This window comes from Channa argus, chromosome 19 (assembly GCF_033026475.1).
Source record: "Channa argus isolate prfri chromosome 19, Channa argus male v1.0, whole genome shotgun sequence".
NCBI classification, from domain to species: domain Eukaryota; kingdom Metazoa; phylum Chordata; class Actinopteri; order Anabantiformes; family Channidae; genus Channa; species Channa argus.
Window position 1 is genome coordinate 17,437,035 of NC_090215.1, and position 18,293 is coordinate 17,455,327.

The 18,293-nt window shown below is 42.7% G+C and overlaps 1 protein-coding gene across 5 annotated transcripts in view; it reads right to left on the bottom strand.

Annotated features, from left to right (window-relative positions):
• The window catches only part of LOC137104536 (collagen alpha-1(XVIII) chain-like), a 47,414-nt gene extending 45,067 nt beyond the window's left edge, over positions 1-2,347 (bottom strand). For all 5 annotated transcript variants that reach the window (XM_067485859.1, XM_067485857.1, XM_067485858.1 and 2 more), the window contains exons 1-2: positions 2,213-2,347; positions 2,040-2,122 (exon numbers count right to left, since the gene is read on the bottom strand). In XM_067485859.1, the coding sequence (XP_067341960.1) occupies positions 2,040-2,122; positions 2,213-2,223 (94 nt within the window). In that variant the 5' untranslated portion in view covers positions 2,224-2,347. The remainder of the gene's footprint in view (positions 1-2,039; positions 2,123-2,212) is intronic.
• Between the last annotated feature and the right edge of the window lie 15,946 nt (positions 2,348-18,293).

Consider the following 18,293-nt stretch of genomic DNA (forward strand, 5'->3'; position numbering starts at 1 on the left):
CACAATACTACCATGTTCAAGTGTACACACACAAAAGGACATCGTTTTAATCAAGTGTTAACTGCTGAGTCAAAGAAATCTCCCCCCCACCCCACTAAACACTTAACCACATTATTGTTAGTAACTGTTTCTAATGACATAAACAGGTCAAAGTATTCTTTCACATGCTGGTCATTGGTTAGTTCAGTTATTTGGTATTTGACTGCAGCTTTGACTGTTGTATTTTTTTTGCTGTCTGTCCTTTGATACATTTATTTTTATTTAGTTTGTTACTACAGTCATGCGCAGAATATGCATTCATATAGCTATAATCAACCCCCACGTGGCCTTCTGCTGAACTGGACTTTTTCCTAGTCTATGGATTTTGCAGCATGCCACTATTTCACACTTTAGGGAAATGGATTGTATCGGCTTTGTTTCAACAATCATGCACAGAAATGTGAACGTTGCCAAGGATACAACTCTGTTTGAGAATATTTACAACATGGAAATATTTGTCCCTGGTGCCCTCTCTGACGAGGGAGCCAGCATCTGTGCACGCACACCCAAACACACACTTTTTCCCCCCCGTCTGAAAAACTGAATCATGGCAGAGGTTTATGAATATGGCAAAAGCACAAATAGCCTGAGAGTGGAGCCTCTGGCTCAGCCAGCCTCTGCAGCATCTACAGTAAATGAAACTGGATGATTAAATAACACTTTTAAATCAGACATTAACCCAACTACACTCACCTCTCACACAAACTGAACATCAAGTTCTTCTTTTTTTACAAACAAGAATTTCTACAACTTCTGTCTCAACTTTTAAGCTCATCCCTATGAGCTCATATTTCACTTGACATGATAATTAGGGGCAGGGTTTTATTGCAAAGTTGTTCCTCATTTCTTCAAACCACCAGCAGCCAAAATGTCAGACCGGCAATTAAGCCCCGTGGGGCCACATTAGCTAAAGAGACCCTGTAATTATTTGTCCGGGACCACACAATGCTGCTTTTGTGACACGGAGGTCTTTGTGGTGATCATAGGTCAAGATATCTACACACATAGATTCAAATGCCAAACTGGATTCCAGCACACTGAAGAAACCAACAGGGTACATGGGCCGTGAAGCTTCCTGACAATGGACTTTCCAAAACACACAAAAATCATCATCCTCACCTCCTTAATCATGCGATGCTACTAACTGCAACATGCATGTTGTGAGGTCTTGCCTGTTTCCAATTGCAGTTGAAAATGCAGTCTGCACTAAATAAGAACATGTTGAAAGCATCCCATCGGATCCATTACTCACGGTAAACAAAAACCTACATTAAAGCTTTCAAAGAGTCTGCAGATAAAGCAAAGCACCACAGAGGCTTTGAGAAACTGTTCAGTCAGGATACAATTAAACCCATCATACAACAGCACAGAAGCTCGCAGCTCTGCCTTAACGTCGTGCTTCCTAATGACATGAAGTTCATCTAAAAAGATTCCCAAAAGTTTGGTGAGTGCCATGCTCTGCTCTCCACACTTCCATTATAAGGAGTTTTTGGTAGTGTGTAGTCTGGACTGAGTCCAACCCAACATTGAGCATCCTAAAGGGATGTAGGACCTTGTCAAATTGGGGTCTAATGCAAAAACAAAAAAAGGCACTTTATCACATGTGAGTAAAGAGACATGATTTGCTGTGAGGAGGAGAAACAATGAGGGAGGATATTTCTAGAATAACTTCAGGGACAAATGCAAGTCTGGGTTACTGAGTTGAATGAAACCTTACTTCGTCTCTCTGAAGCATCTGTTTTTCCATTACAGTAATATTAAGTCCAAGTTTCCTAATATATCACTTCAGTCATATGACCTTTTCAAAGCAGCACACTTGTCTTGTAACACTTAAGCATATTTCTCAAAATTAATATCCCGCTGTCACTCTTTCCTTTCCAGCGCTAGAGCACTTCAACTCATTGAGTAGGTGAAAACTCCTGAGCCAGCAAAAAGCTCACAAACAGCAGAGAACACTTTCAGCAGCAGCATGTAATCAACAGGAAAGACTGTGCACATACCGTCCAGCAGCTGATAGGCATAGGAGCGATGGCAGCAGACCTGGAGAACTAGTAGAAATAATCCAAAGAACCAGGGAGCAAAACTGCACAAAAACAGAAGTAAAAGTAAGGAAAGTCACTGAAAGCTGACTTGCAACATTAACTTTTGGAAAAACACAGTGCCTTTCATTTACCGTGAAGTCATCTTCAGGATGGAGAGCTTAGATCCAAACTAAAGTTGCCCTGCTCATGTGTGATAGAAGAGAGAGCGGTGAAGCCCACTGCCGCTCGCTCACTTATCCCAAACTGAAAGCCTCACTCTCCTCCTCCCGTTGCTCGCTCTCTCCCTCCCTCTCTCCCTCCCTCTCTCCCTCCCTCCCTCCCTCCCTCCCTCTCTCCCCCTCGCTCACTCTGGTTCTCAGTCAAACAAAGGCAGCTTTAGTGCAGTCAGGACTCCAGGGGCCCCAGCAAATCTGAAACCCGACTCCTTGAGTCTCTCTGTGGACCACTGCTTTCTAATCTCGCCCTCCCCTCAGACATCACAACTCCAGATACAAATTAACACGGTCCAGTTAAGTCCTCCCTCCTCTGCTTCTCCTGCACCTCCTCACTGCTGTGTTGTCGTTCACCTTACCAATGATTTATAGATCTTTTCTTGGGTGGCCTTGACCTGTGGGGAGATGGGTCTCAGGGAGTTGCAGCAAGAAGTTCAAAATGTCCTCTGGTATCGCAGCGACAAAGTTATCAGTGGATCAAAGCTGAGAGATGACATGTGTTTTTAATTATAGTTTAAACTATTCAAAACATACTTCAGTGCAGGGAACCATACAGAACTGACGAATGGCAGCATAGAACTTGATATTCCACACATCCTTTAGGTGAAATAGTCGCGTCTCTACACATTTCTAAAATCCAAAAAGCATCATGTTCAAAAGACCTCTTTCAATTCCAAATGCATCATTTTGAGGAAAACTGTCCACTGGTTCCAGCCTAGCAACCAAAGTAGTGCAAAATATGTTCACTACAACTTCCAGCTCATGTAGTTGGATCTTAACGTGTCCCCGACCTTATTCCGCATGTTAATGATCACCACAGCAGCTCGTTTGTCCGCAAGTTGATTTGGCACATTTTTTACGCCGGGTGTCCTGAAGCATCTCTCCCTACTTTTACTGCATGGCTGGGGATGGGAGGGGGTTTGGGGTTCGGGGTTCAGTGTCTTGCCCTGGGACACCTCAGTATGTGGTCGGGGAGAGCCAAGTGCAAACCTCCGACCCTATGGTCAGTGGTTCCTATGGGCACTACCTACTGAGCTACTGCTGCCCCTCACTTGTGCTGTTGGACAGTACCATTGTACAAACTGGACCTTCTCAAGCAAAACCATGATCCAAAGTCATCCCAGTGACATCTTTCCTATGCCACATTTACAAGACGTGGAGGTATGTGAAGTTGTCCCATTTATGCATATAGAAAATACTTTTGGTCCTTTTTCCCAATATGTCTATGAATGTTTCCACTTGGACTGTGACAACACTGTAGTTGTTGCTGCTCTGGCACAATAGTTGGTGCTGTGGAGGAGCCTACAGCACCACAGAAGAGGCTGTTGCAGGAGAAGAAACAATCTAGTTTTTAAAAAAAACAGCACTCATCAGGACACGTGGGGCCTTGTGCTGGCAAAAGGTGACGTAAATGCGGACACCATCTGCATCGAGCACAAATTCAGCTTAAGAAATTAAGGTGTTGCTGTACAGCCCTCGTCTCACGGACAGAAGGCAAAAATTAGTTCCCACTGAGCAGGTCAGGAAAACAGGAAAGAGTGAAATTTGCCTAGGAATGTGGTTATTTTGAAACAAGGACGGTAAACCACTGCCCTCATCTTCACTTAAAGTTTCTATTTAGACCAGTTTGAACTCCCCTGAACTATTCAGGGGAGGAGACCTTTAAGAGGTCTAATCCTGAAATTACCTAAATCTACACTTTTAAGGACTCTTGGATTCTACGTACTTGAAAATGGACTAAAGAGCATTATGTAGTGGTGCCAAAAGAAATCTGGCTAACACACACACACACACACGCCATGCAGAAGAGGGCAGGACAGATAAAGAGGTGTCCAGACCTTGTCTCCGACAGCTCACACACATACAGATTGGAGCCTTTGCAGCATGCGAGTGATGCTGTGAGCCGGCTTCAGCGATAAGCTGACCTCATGCAAAACCTGCGGCGTTGTCAGGTGGTACTACTGATGCTGCTGATGCCTTTTTAACATTTAGAGTCACATTATCTGATATTTTCAGTCACAGCAAAACCTGATCCCTCCATTTTTTGCTCATTGTGGTTTAGAGTAGAGTGCAGCACAAACTGCAAACAGGCCACTAATCAGCATAAACTAGAACATTTCTCCCCTCACAATCGCTATGACTTATGTTCCATTTATTCTTCTGTGAGATAAATTAGTTTCAGAGTGAATTGCTGGAGTGTTGAAATAGAGTTTGTCATTTTAAAACGTGGGCGTTTTAATCCTTATTACAGAGGAAAAATGAAACTGTCAAACTGCTAACAACACCTGAAGCATGCAATGCACACTCCAGCTTCTCTCATCCAAGTCATTTGCATTGGAACAGTTTGTTATCAGTAAATGTGACACAGGTAGGAAGTTTCTTTTCACCAAGTTTCCACGACAACTAAATGAAAATAGGTGAATCATCCATTTATAATCGTGGGGGAAAGCTTGTATTTCTTTAGTGGGTGTTTGTGGCAAAATCACAAATGAAAAAAATAAATAAATAAAATAAAAAAACCACACACATTTTGTGGGTTGCCAAGATTACTCAACATCCAAACCTGTAGGTGGAGGGGTTGCGATCTCCATAGTAGTGTGTCTATTTGGAGGTAAACAAAGACCATTCCTTGCGATGAGAGAGACGAGGAAACAAAAGCAACAGAGCGGCGTTTCTATGCAAAGAAAACACAGAAGAGGGGCTGAAACAGAGGGAGTTCAGCCTGTGGGTGGCTGCAGATTAAAAAGGGGTCCAGTCCAAGGTCTGGCTGGTATGAGTCAGTGAGATACCAGATCATCACCATCGCTCCTTAGCTGACGGCTATGAGAAAAGCAGGGAGAGCCGCCCCAGCCGACATCAAAAAGAAAACCCCATCTGCTAGCGGTGCCTTGCTCTGAGTCTGACAGAGGGCTCCCCCCCCCCCTCCCTCCCAAAGGGAATTTCCATGGTGAGAACCTAAGCTGCTTGTGGCTATAATAAACTGCAGTGCTGCTGAAAGATGTTCAGAGATGTGGTGGAAGTTACACTCAATAAAATTAATGCTAAGATAATAGATTGTTTTGTTAGATTCTGAGGGGGAAGTAGAAGCCAAACTGGTTTAGGGCATGTCAGTCTTCAGCAATAATAATAATAAAAAAAAAGATTAAAAATAAAAACAGACACTAGGTAAGCAGTGTAATCTGGTGCACACATTTCCTATCACAAAGGCCAGGAATACGGCACCGCCGTAGGCCTCTGTTAACCACCAGACAACAACGAGAGCAGCTGAGAAACACAGTGTGAGGAGGACAACCATGGGGACACATGGCTTGTGCAGCTTGTCCTTGGATAACTAATACAGACCAATTATCAGCCGGCTCTTGTAAACATCATGTCCTGGTCACCACCATCGTGCAGCTTTTAGCCCCAAAGTAAAAGCTGCAAATAGAGCTCCAGACGCTGAATAACAGCCAGAGTCATTTTCCTTTGCCCCAATCCTCCTAAATGACCACACAGACCAAATCTGTGCCCTTACTGACAGAACAGCTTATTCCAATTGTTTGACTTCCCGAAAGGACTTGGAATTGCAACTTGTCCCCTCCTCGCTTTCTTTGCTCTTCTCTCCCTTCACCCCCTTCCCTGTGATTGACATGAACTCCCCAGCCTTCATCTTTTTTTTGGAGCAGGGGTCTGATGCATTATGAAGCTTCTTCACAAAGACGGGGTGTGTGTGGTGGGTTCATAGGCCACGCTGCTCTCTGAGGGTGGGATGATAGTAGAGCAGCAATACCTCCCCCAAGTCCATTTAAAGAAGTGCTTCTGGGGTTTTTAAAGCTGAAATCCAAACGCGACGCTAACAAAGAGGTGGTCCTTCTACTGAAAACAAGTAAGGGGGCCATTATTCTTAGTCTCACAGTGACTGGCAGGGACATGAACTACAAGTACACGCTGTTTTTTTTAGAAGTGGAAAATTTGCTTGAAATAGAGTTAGACTGAAAAACAGACTGGGGGGTTGGGGTCCTATATTCATTTACAATGTATCAATAAAATAAAAAAATAAAAAATTTTTTAATCCTGACTTGCGTTACCCATGAACATTTAAGCACTGGGAATATAACCCGACTATAGTGCAAACTATCTATTAGCTCCAATTCAACATTTCCTTTCTGCCCATGTTACTTTAGAAGAACCTGGCAGGTCGTACAGGTGCTGAAGCTGCCGGATCAGAAAATACCAAGATGCAAGAGATGCCAGTGTTGTCAGGCTGCATTTCCAATCCCATTTATCTTTAGATTTACTGCTGCAGTGTGGATGTAATTATTGTCTGCAGGTGTTGTTGGCTTGCAGTGGTCTTAGTGTAAAATGCCAAACGTTTGACCTCCGAGCGAGTTTTTGTTTTGTTTTGTTTTTTAAATACACTTGAAATGCATGCCACTATATACACTGTAGTCTGCCAGGCAATTATTAGGTTAAATTATCATAATGTGTCCTGTTTGCTTGGAATTTGAAGAGTAAAAAAGGTAAAGCTGGACGTAAGGGAACAGTCAGTCAGAGGAGGATTCAGTAGCAGCAGCAGCAGCAGCCAGACACTGTCCATTCATCCTGTGCTTGGCTGCAGCTATGAGGGGGAAAAAAAAATATGGTCCAAAACATGATGAATGTCACATTTTGCAGCGTTGCACTCTGCTAAAAGTCAGGTTAGCTTGTAAAGCAAGCAGTTTTAGGTACTTTATGTGGAGGTCCCTCCGTGACGTCATGTCATATGTTTCCACAGGTGATGCCTGCTTCATTAAAAAATTTACAATTATCTCATACTTTCAAATCTAATTTCATGTGCACAGATCAAACTGTTTTTCATTTAACATTTCTTATGTAACAGGATAATAAGGACGAGGGCTGTATCACAAAACCGAATATTTCTTTTTGCTTTACATGTGATTAAATTTATCTCATCCTATACACACACACACACACACACACACACACAGGTTGCCCTTGGTGGTTAATGCTCTTCCACCGAGCCACCAGGCCGACGCATTCGTTTTCCTGATAGAGACACTTTGTTTTTGCCGCATGTGCAGCAGGTGGTTTCAATTAGCAGCTGGAAAAGATGAGGTGCATTCCACCGTTGGCACCTTATCCCTAATGATAAAACACACAACACGATGCTGTGCGAGATTAGCACTTCCTGCTAAAACAACTAAATGAAAAATGTATTGCATCATATGAACATCCAGTTTAGCTGCCAGGCGCCGCTTGTCGCCACATGGTTCTCCAATTAGAAAAAACACTCAAATAATCTGTAGAGATGATAGTCTGAGAAAAATGCTCCGAGCACATATTTATGAGCGTGTGCACAGGTGTTTCTGATGCTTATAGGCCCCAAGCTTACATTGATTCCACTGATGTTAAAGAAAATATGGATGTAAGCACGGAGGTGTTTCTGGGCTGAAAGCCACACGTCTACCACTGCCCCATTTCACCTCCTGGAGAGAAAACTACTGTATATTCTTTGGGTTTTCTCAAGTACTGGCATCTCTCTGCCAAGAAGCTCTAAATGTCTGCAATGTTTTGCCCCGATGAAGCCATAGACTGCTCAAAAGTTTATGCACACCGTCACCCTCGTGGTTCTAAAGGTGTCTGAAGTCTTTCTCGATTCAAATGTTTCTTTTCAGCATTTCTCTGCTCTCACCCAAATTCCCCACAAGATCATTAACAAGTGAAACCAACCTAATAGCTAAAGCTGCATCAGCACATGGAAACGTGTTCGTTAACAAGTTTGGGCTGCTAGGATTTGTGTTACTTGTGAACATGCAGACTCCAATTAAAGGGTTCCTCTTAATTGCAGTGCTTGCTCTCACAACCCCAAAAAAAAAAAAAAAAAAAAAAAAAAAAAAAGAGACCATTTAGCTGTGAACCTCATCCCTCGTCTGTATCCGAGTGAATTTCTCTTCTGCTTAGCATTAAAACCTCACATGCACGGTGAACCAATTACCTACAGAGTTGGGATTACAGTTATAATAGCTTGTCTTGGGAGAAAAGATGTCCTTGTATATGCAATTAGGGAAGTGTTCACTAAAAGAGTCCATTGCAGCCAGATGTTTACTGCTCGTTGTTCCAGGCTGAAAATTATCCCATGCATGCAAGTAACACACATTTAAAAAAGGCAAAACACTGTCAAGGTGTCTTCTCTCTGTGTAAATATGTATTGGGTGGTGTCTCATCAACAGATCTGGTGTAAACATCTGACTTGGAACAACCCAGCTGCTTCTTAGGTTCGCTGCCCTGAATACAAAGGAAAAAAAAAAAATAGCCCCTTCAGACAAATAAGAGAAGTCTGTGGGAGGATCACAATCTTTGGGGCGTTTAACAAAAGGCATTTTCCCAGATGGAAATATTATAACTTAATATTTCTACTTTCTACGTGTGGACTGAACAGTATTTGTTCTTTCCACTTGTGATGCAGAAGCATTAGTAGAACGTCACTTTGTCTGGGCCAAATTCAGAGGCAGATTTCTGTCTGTGTTGCTGAGACTGAAAACACAGAAAAGACTAGTTAGCGTAATGATGAATGTTTCAGTGTGTTGTGCTCAGGAAATTGTTAGACTTTAATGGAACCATGTATTTTAGAATTTGTGATTAACTGATGATGGTTTTTCTTCATTAAGACAAAGACTTCTCAGTTGTTGGTTTTTGACAGATGACAGAAATGTCAACTTGTTGCAGAGTCCTCTGCATTTGATTTGGGTCTAGACAGTTCCAGTGTGAGACCTTTTGTTTGCTCCTGTACGTTTCCTGTAAATGAACTGAACTGACTCTGGCCCAGAGCAGAGAGCAGGAGTAACAGCACTGAGGGGACCGATGTGGACCACAATGACAGCTGCCCTGACAGGACCACATATACTGATGGACAATCCACCTCCACAACACGTGTGTTTAAATAGGTATAGTAGCGAGGAGGCTTTTGTCCTGAAGCTTCAAACGACTACTGTACTTAATTCGTGAGAACCTACAGGCATTTTTTTCACAGTGAGGTACAGGACTGCTTCAGCTGAGCACCAACCAACGCCTGTTACCTCATGGAAAACTGAAGATGCTTGATCGCAACTGTAAAGAAATTTAATGCGACACCCTTTCATTTCCCTTTCCAATGCAATTCTACCAGTTTGGCCAGTTGTGTTACTGATTTATAGTAACTTGTCCTGCAACAAACACTGGGGACTTACAGCATGTTGAGGTCAGAGTTTCATTCCTGCCAAGTTTAAATCATTTTGTGGACACAGATGACTGATGACCAGCTGAGGCCACCCACAAAGTCTGTCCCAAATATTTTCACAGACTCTATGTCTATGGTTGGCTTTAGCCAGATACGCGTTATAAAACAAGAAAAATCACTGCATGTCAAAGTACAGAGTCATGATGTTAACCAAGGGCGGGCGCGAGACATTGTACTGATCATATTGTTTGGCTAATCAGCACCAGAGTTGCCATCTGACAACTATTCCAAACTGCTGGGAGAAAACTTGCTGGTCATATCTGGTACTTCCCTGACAATTTCTGGTTTTCTGGGGACAGTTTTAATTGAGGAAAATTCCTTTTACAGTCTGGTGCGTGATCAAAAGATGGTACAGTCAAGGGAGATAAACTATAGCTCGTGGTTGGAAAGTAGTCATAAATTGGGAAACAATTTTAGAAAAATGTTACTCGACGTAAAATTGCAAAGACTTTTAAGATCCCACCATCTACAGTATATAATATTATCAATAGATTCTGAGAATCAGGAGGAATCTCTGCGGAAGGGACAAGGCCGAAGGTCAAAACTGGATGCGCGTGATCTTCCGACCCTCAGGTGGCACTGCCTTAAAAACAGGTTTAAACACGAAGGTTAAAAACATAACAAAAAACTTGCAGAAATCACAGTCTGTGAACACAGTTCACTGTGCCAAACCCGTTAAAGTTAAAGCTGCACCATGCAAAGAAGAAGCCATGTGTAAACACAACCCAGGAACACCATCGTGCTCTCTGGGCCAGAGGTTATTTAAAATGGTCTGAGGCCAAATGGAAAACTGTTCTGTGGTCAAATTAATCCAAATTGGAAATTCTTTTTGGAAAACATGGGCATCCTGTCCTGCGGACTAAAGAGGAGAGGGTCCTTCTGGCTTGTTATCAGCCGACAGTTCAAAAGCCTGCATTTCTGATGATATGGTGGTTGCATTACTGCCTATGGCGTCGGCAGCTCAAGACACATACTGCATCCATCACAACAGCGTGGCTTCGCAGGAGAAGAGTCTGGGTGCTGACTGGCCTGCCTGCAGTCCAGACCTTTCACCAATAGAAAACATTTGGCACATCATAAACAGTATCTGGTAACAAAAGCCCAGGACTGTTGAGCAACTAGAATCCTGCATCAGACAACAATGGGACAACATTTCTCTCCTAAAACTGGTCTCCTCACTTCCCAGATGTTTACAGACAGTTGTTTATAGAAGAGACATTGGAACATAACAAAATGTGAACAAAATGTAGCTGTGAATCCACCACAGATCAACGTTTTCACTGAAGGAATGTACGTAGATCTCAGAATGGACCAATTACATCTGTTTGTATGCTTTTGTTATGTTCCCCTGCAGTTTGCCTCACGGGTTTGTTTAGTAGCCCATGCTAAAAGGATTAACACCCCGATGGGACAGACATCTCAGATGTCCTGACATGAACACACACAGACTTGATCGTCAACTGCAGAGGTCACGAAAAACAACATTTCCCTGCACCTCCTCCTCTTCTCACTGCTGCAGAGTGACCTCCTCTTTCCTCGAGGAACACATCACTGACAGCTTCTCTGTATTTCCACCACACACACACAGAGAGACTCTTCTGCAGACATGGAAATAATTAGCACTCGAGTGGACGTCATTCTCATGTTTAGTAGAGGTTTGTCTGCTCACATTTGTTTCAAGCTGTTAGAGACAAGAAGGAGCTTTGTGCTGAATATTAAGTATTTAAGCTTGTAGTGAAAAGGACAAATTTCATGTCAAGGAGAAGCACAAGATTTTATAGTTTTATAGTTGGGTTCTAACTTTCTGATTGCACTTAAGGGCAGCATCACTACACACACTTGAGGGATTCTCTATAAAAGTTATGAGTGACGCTTCAGATCATCAGTCTCTGCTGACAGATTGAGGCCTTTTCCAGAGAAATTTAATCTTAGACTCGAATATTCACACCAGATCCCTTGTGTCCCGGGGTGCCAGGTTTTAAATGCAACCGAGTGAGTATTTCCAATCACAATCAATCCACAATATCGTTTAGCCAAAAATTATGTAAAACCTAGTATTTTGTGAGAGGACACGCACGCGTTTGTGCTGCCAGACATTTCTGTTTTTGTCAAAATTCTTTTCCACCAACCATCTTCAATGCACTAGTTTGGGGAGGATTAGTAGTTGAGTTGTAACAAATGAGGGGCCCCTGGGTTGCCAGGTTTGAAGCTGAACTAGCACATCTCTTTCCACAGGAACGCCTGATCGCTTTTCCTGCACTGATCAAACGACATGCCTGCGGCCGCTGTTGTTTCACATGGGACACATGGGCGCAGTTAGTGGACAGCATTTCACACTGACTCATAAAAAGTACAGTCACTGAGCTCTGGGTTTGAGTTTCTTTCCTCTGGGTTCTTCCTGCCCCGCACAGACTAATATCAGAGCAAAGATAAACTGGTGTGAAGGTGAATTTACTCACTGCTGGCTTGGTGTATTTGGTAAATGATCCGTTTTCACCTGCAGATTTGAAGATGAAGATCTTTCACTTTTAAGTGGCGCGATTGGTTCCAGTTTGGCTTAAATTTAACCACACCAAAAGGAAAACTGAATATCCTGTTTCACCTTTAAAAGAAAAAAGAAAGCCTCACACGAAATGTGACTTTGATTAAGTAATCCTCTTCAAGTGAAGGAGATTTAAAACTTAATTCAGTTTGAAGGAGGGCATTAGCTGAGTCAGGGATACAGATGGTAATGCACTACAGTAGAGTAATTGTTCCCGGTGTGACCCAGACTTTCCACTGCTTTAACAATAACAGAGCCATTAATCTCTTGTAACCATCTTATCTCTCGCACCACAGACTACAAGCTGATACCTCAGTAGATGTAGCACTGACCACATCCGTGTGTGTGTGTGTGTGTGTGTGTGTGTGTGTGTGTGTGTGTGTGGAAAAAAATATTTTAAAAAGGAGGGGATAAAATGGAACTGGAGGGGGGTGTCTGCCATGATAACTGCAGGGTATTTATCTTCATTAGCCAGGAATGATATCATTAGTCAGTCTGATAGATGTGTAATGTGTTCTGTCCACATGACCTACAGGGTCTATGAGCCCGTAAACTGTTGTGCTCCTCCAAACCGGTTTTAGTTCTAGTTTTCTGCTTTTCTGATGCGATAAAACAGAAATATCAAATTCGGGTTTCTTAGTGTTGGACGACATTTGGTGATTAAGCAACACGTTCCCACAGCGTCGCATAAAAAAGTGTGGTCTTGTACCATCCATCACCTCGTCTGATTCATTTTTAACATTTCATACCTATCAGAAGTGTCTCTGGTCTGTGTTTCCCCTAAAATCCAACCTTTCAGATACTTACTGATCGGTTTTACATTTCCTTTTCAAATCATGTATACCCCTGAACTTCAGTTTCACGTGGTCAGTCTTTAAAGAGTCAAAAGAATTTTGCCAAAGATTAAAAGGGATGTCAGATGTATTGTACTGGTCAGAAGGCCGAAAATGAAAAATGCCGGTGAATGGAAACGTTCTACAGGAATAATGATTCAAAACCTTCGCACTTTTTGGCTACTAATGGGAGAATGGGGAGCCCGAGATGGATTTGAACTCAAAAGGACAAATAGAAGCTCTGCACAGTAAATCTCTTCCTAAAGCCAGATCGTAAAAGACCCCTGAGCTTTCGGAATATCAGCCACCCCTTCTCTTTTTGTACATGTACAAATGCTGGCAAACACACACTCCCAGTCACACAGGAACGCAAGTCTTACAGGCACAATAAATTCCTGCACATGCAGTCATATGTAGGACGCCACTGGTGCCAACTGTCAACCGACAACCTTGAGCTTTTCCAGACTGAAAGCATTCCTGAGGAATAACGACAGCAAAATCTGCCTCTTTGCTATCTTCAAGGTGGAAACGTCACACGTGTTTTAGGCTGCTGCAATGAAAAGCAGTTTGCAGTGCTTCAAAGATTTGTAGGTGAAAATATGCTTATTGATGCTGAGAAAGCCACGTGTGTGTGTGTGTGTGTGTTTACCCCATATCAAAAGATCTCAATGGCTTCTCAGCAGGGGTGTTAAGGATTTTAGGAAGCTGCTACTGTACCATGAACAAACACTCCCTGCTGTGGGGAACTCCAGGGATTCTGTACACACACACACACACACACACACACACACACACCTTTGTGCAAGGCCTGGAATAGAACTGGCAGACAGATGTAAACCAGACCTCAGCCCAGTTTATTGGCTGTGGGTTTTACTTTGCCTGGATGTAGAATATTGATGAGGAAAAAAAAGAAGGCAGGAATTAGCAAAGTCCTGCGATGGATTTTAGTCTAGTCTGCTGATTGTAAAGGAAAACTGCAATTAAAGCTGAGAGCTTAGAAGCATTTATCACCATTAACTGGTTATCAAATTTTTGATGCAACGTTAAAGACACCTTTACTTTGATCAAACAAATGTCATAATTTATAACTGGGTCCCAAAATAGTGTAACATACAAACACGGCTCCACTGTTTCAACTTAATCTGTGGAGTCAAGGAGGTCAATGCATAAACCTCCACCTGGTCTATTGTTGCTATGACAACAGATTTATATAATCCCCAACGTGGAAATACAGCACACGTTACATTATTTATTCAGCGGCAGGTATGTGGGAGACTTCGTCTGCTGCAGAAGTAGTTGGACTTTATGTGCACTGTGGCCTGGACACGTGAGAAGCAAAAAAAAAGCTACCCCAATATTTTCTGCTATCAACATATTCACGTTCCTCACAACACTTCTGTGGTTTCTAATGGAAAAAAATAAAAAATAAATAAAAAAGGTATGTACTGGATGTATGTTGGTAGCAGAGCTGAACAGACAACAATCACCTTTTTTTTCTGTGCCAGAAAAATGACAATGAAACTGAATAACAAAGTTTAGACAGCACTGTCAAAAAAATACAAAATAAATAATAATAATAATCATCATTCATCCACAATCATCCGTGGAAATAAGTGCCAGCTGAAGATGAAGGTTTTTAAAAAGGAGACTTCTTGAGACCTGGGACGTGCTGCTTTGTTGAACGCAGTATGGAAACCCTGACACCTTCATAGTCGATGGAAACTTAGCAGCACTGGTAAATGAAGGGCTACAGCAGTAAAAACATGAGTTTCAAGTGTCAAAACACTGTGTCACTTCGACTTGGCTCCATGTAAAACAGATCTGTCTTCGTCTCTGTATCGATGCGCATCAACACTGTGAGGCAAAGCCGCAACCACTGTTGTCATTGGAAATCTCATTGTGGGAAACCTTTGACCTCAAAAGCAAACCTTAACCCCCCCCCCCACCCCCACTTCTATTGCTAAATTTAAGTCATAGGCATTTAGAACAAACTTTCCCCTAATGTTTCCCATTGTCATTTACATACTAAGCATTTTTAGTAAGTAAATATTCTCAGATGTGAACTTAAAGTAGAGACCACTGCAGCTGGTTTGACTTGGAATAAAGCATCTATTAAAAAGCAACATAATCTGGTCTAGCAGGAAGCCCACGACCGCCTCTTTATCTGCCTGTCTGCCTGTTTTTCTGCAGCATTTTTCCATCCAGTCCACCTCTCAGAGGAAGCAGCAGCAGGAAAAATGAGCACTGCAGCCGAACGAGTGGGACGGCACAGGTGGTCCTTCCATTTCACTGGGGGTGGAAACACACTGCGCAAAAGCAGATGGAGGGTACAGGTTTCTATAAGTGGCCTTGTGTGGACACCCAACCACCAGCATGATGGAAAGCTGCAAGCGGGATTCTCCTCATACACCCAAAGACCTGTGAGAGTGCTGCTTTTAAAGGGTTAGCTGCATGAACCCCAAACTAAATGGTTTTGCAGTGTAGGGAAAAAAAAAAAAGAAAAAGAAAATCTGTGAGAAGACCAAGTCACAGGAACTATAAAAAGTATTAAATCTGGTCTAGTTTTACAAAGCAAAAAACCGTTACAAGTTACAGCTTTATTATTGATTTGTCCTGGGAATTCTGAATTAGTCAGTAAAAAAGCAGCTGCACACTCAACGCTCGGTTGTTTGACTTCAAGAAAACGGACTGTTTCAGCAGCGAATAAGCTTCGCTCAACATACACGACTGCAAATCAAGCTCGGAATAGCCAGAACATCACACGAGGCCTCAAAGCCAATGCCCAAACAGACGTACTGCACAAGCCACAGGCAAATCCAAATCCCACCCCAAAACACAGTGGGCCTGGCTGCCACATGCAAGAAGAAGAGAGAAATTCTAAATTGTGAGCAGAGAGCCCACAATCAAGCTTCAAACAAGCTTCGGGTCAAAGCCAACAAAGCACAGTGCATTAAAGTAACACAACAACAAGTGACACAAGCTAAAGAGGGTTGGACTCACTTTACTGGAAGATGAAGGCCACTCTCAGGTCGACATGTCATAGTTCTTCAGTGCACTTGTTCCGTACGCGTTTCCTCCTTCTGTGTCTCATTTGTTTGTACAGAGGAGCCACAACACAAGCAGCACTTTAAAATTCCAAAACTTCACTTTACACTCTACCACGTCACCATATACTCGGATACGTTAGTCTGGTGGGAGCTCAGAGCACCTCAGTAGTTACAGTTTGTCTGCAGCAGAATGACAGTGTTAACCTGGTAGTGGTTGGTAATCAAAGGTAACCTGTTTCACCTGGTGTCTCCTCCCGCTCAAAACCAGAGGTGGCGCTGGTTAGCGTATTTTTCTTTAACACAAATGGAGCAGTGTCCCTCATTGGAACACAAGGTTTCTGTCAGCCTACGTGACTTTACTTTACAGAAATAATTAAAATAATAATATGTGTGTCACTCATAATCTATGTGCTGCGGAGCCAACACTGAGTATGTTATGGCAGCAAAACTTTGGGTTAATTTACAGGAAACCTTTACTCTCAATTTTCTAGAGATTAGCCTGTAATAATTAATACATTTCTAATAAAACCTTCCACCTGACATCCGGTCAAAGTGTAAAATCCTACAGTTATTAGATTCTAGCCTGCTATGTATGAGTTTTTCTCTGGAATGTGTAGGTAAATAGCTCATAGGAAAGCAAAATGATTCATTACTAGCAGAGATTTTAACAACGACTGAATCATTTATTTCACGGGTCCAGTTATTGGAAATATGTCGGAGTCAGTGTTTTTATTTGCGAGTCCACGTTAATGGATGCAGGTGGTCAGCTGGTCTGGTCACCGAGTTGTGTCTCTCCGGTCAACTTTTTCACAGAAAACACTTGGTGGTGCAAAGCATTTATCAACCTTGGCCCTGTGTGTCAGGCGCCTAACTGTACACATTACACATGTTATCTCCAAAAGTATCTGTTTGGCATGTCTACATGCACCAGATTGAATTCATGTATCCACGTGTGTGTGTGTGTGTGTGTGTGTGTGTGTCAGCTGTTACTGTGACTAGGCCTCCGCCTTTCTTTCATTAATTTTGTTTGTTCCTGTTTACTCTCTGCAACTCCAAAGTGAAGACCATTAAAACCAGGCAAACACCATTACAGGAAGGCAGATAATAACCACCATCTTCCTGTCCAAAATCTGCCTTCCCAAATGCATCACAGTGCTCCGATACCTTTTAAGGAAACTGGAGCATGATGAAGCAGCACCGGGGGTGTGAAAGCAATTTGAATTATGAATTGACTGAGGCGGTGACGGAGCAGTGAGAACTCCGTCTGTTGACCTTTTGGAAGGTGTATTGTCCCCTCATTACCACATTGAGGTCATCAAAGTGCCTCTGAAGGTTTCAACAAAGAACGAGGAGGCGGTGGCACCGGCGTGGTTTTCTTTCTTGCCACCCGTTCCTTATTGTTCTTCATTGATATCATCCCGTGTTGGCAGCCTTCGGCACGGGCTTGCCAAGCTCGGAGAGCACTTACATAAGCCTCCACTCTAAATGAATCAAGTTGAAAGCATGCAAGGAGCACAAGCCTTTAAGGGAAGGAATCCTTTGAGAGAAAAAGTTTCCAGAGCTGGCAGATTTTAGGAGGGGAGTGTAATGAATCATCTGGCTGTGATCCAGGCAGTTTGAAAATGTTGGAAGTTAGCACACAATCAGGACCTATAAGTCTTTGTCTCCCCATATTTTACTGTTTCTGGATCTGTTGTTTAAAGTTAGAAATGCAGACAAAAGGAAAAGGAAAATCATTTGTAGCTTCTGGTAGCACATGATTTTGATAGTGATCCGTCAAACGGAAGATGAGGCACAATCACTAGCAGCCTTTTGTGAAGTTACAGGTAGAGAATGCTGCTCCTATCTTCCAAAAGCCCAGAAACCTTTCCCACGGGGATTATCGTGTGTGTGTGTGTGTGTGTGTCACTGGATCTGTTGGCTATATATGGCTAACTGCATGGCTGACCTATCTCCAAGGTAACAGTAACCGAGCTCGAGAAGACCGTCCAAACTGGGAGGTGAATTATGTGCAGCTCCTTCCCGTTCATCCTTCTGTAGGGGAAAAAAAAGGGAAAACCACAAGTAAATCACTGAAACACTACAACACACCGAGATGGAGAATGTTTTCATCCCAAATGTGCTCAATCGCTGGTGCCGATGTCTCGTCTGTATTATCCGCAGTACGTTGAGGTAGATTACAGGACAGGCTTTGTGTCAGGAAACTGGTTTACTGGACATTTCCTACTGAATGCTGGGAAGAGACTTCTATCTTCTCATGTCTTTAGATACAAATTGCAATGCACGGCAATGGGCAGATGGAGCAGGACATTGGATTCAACAT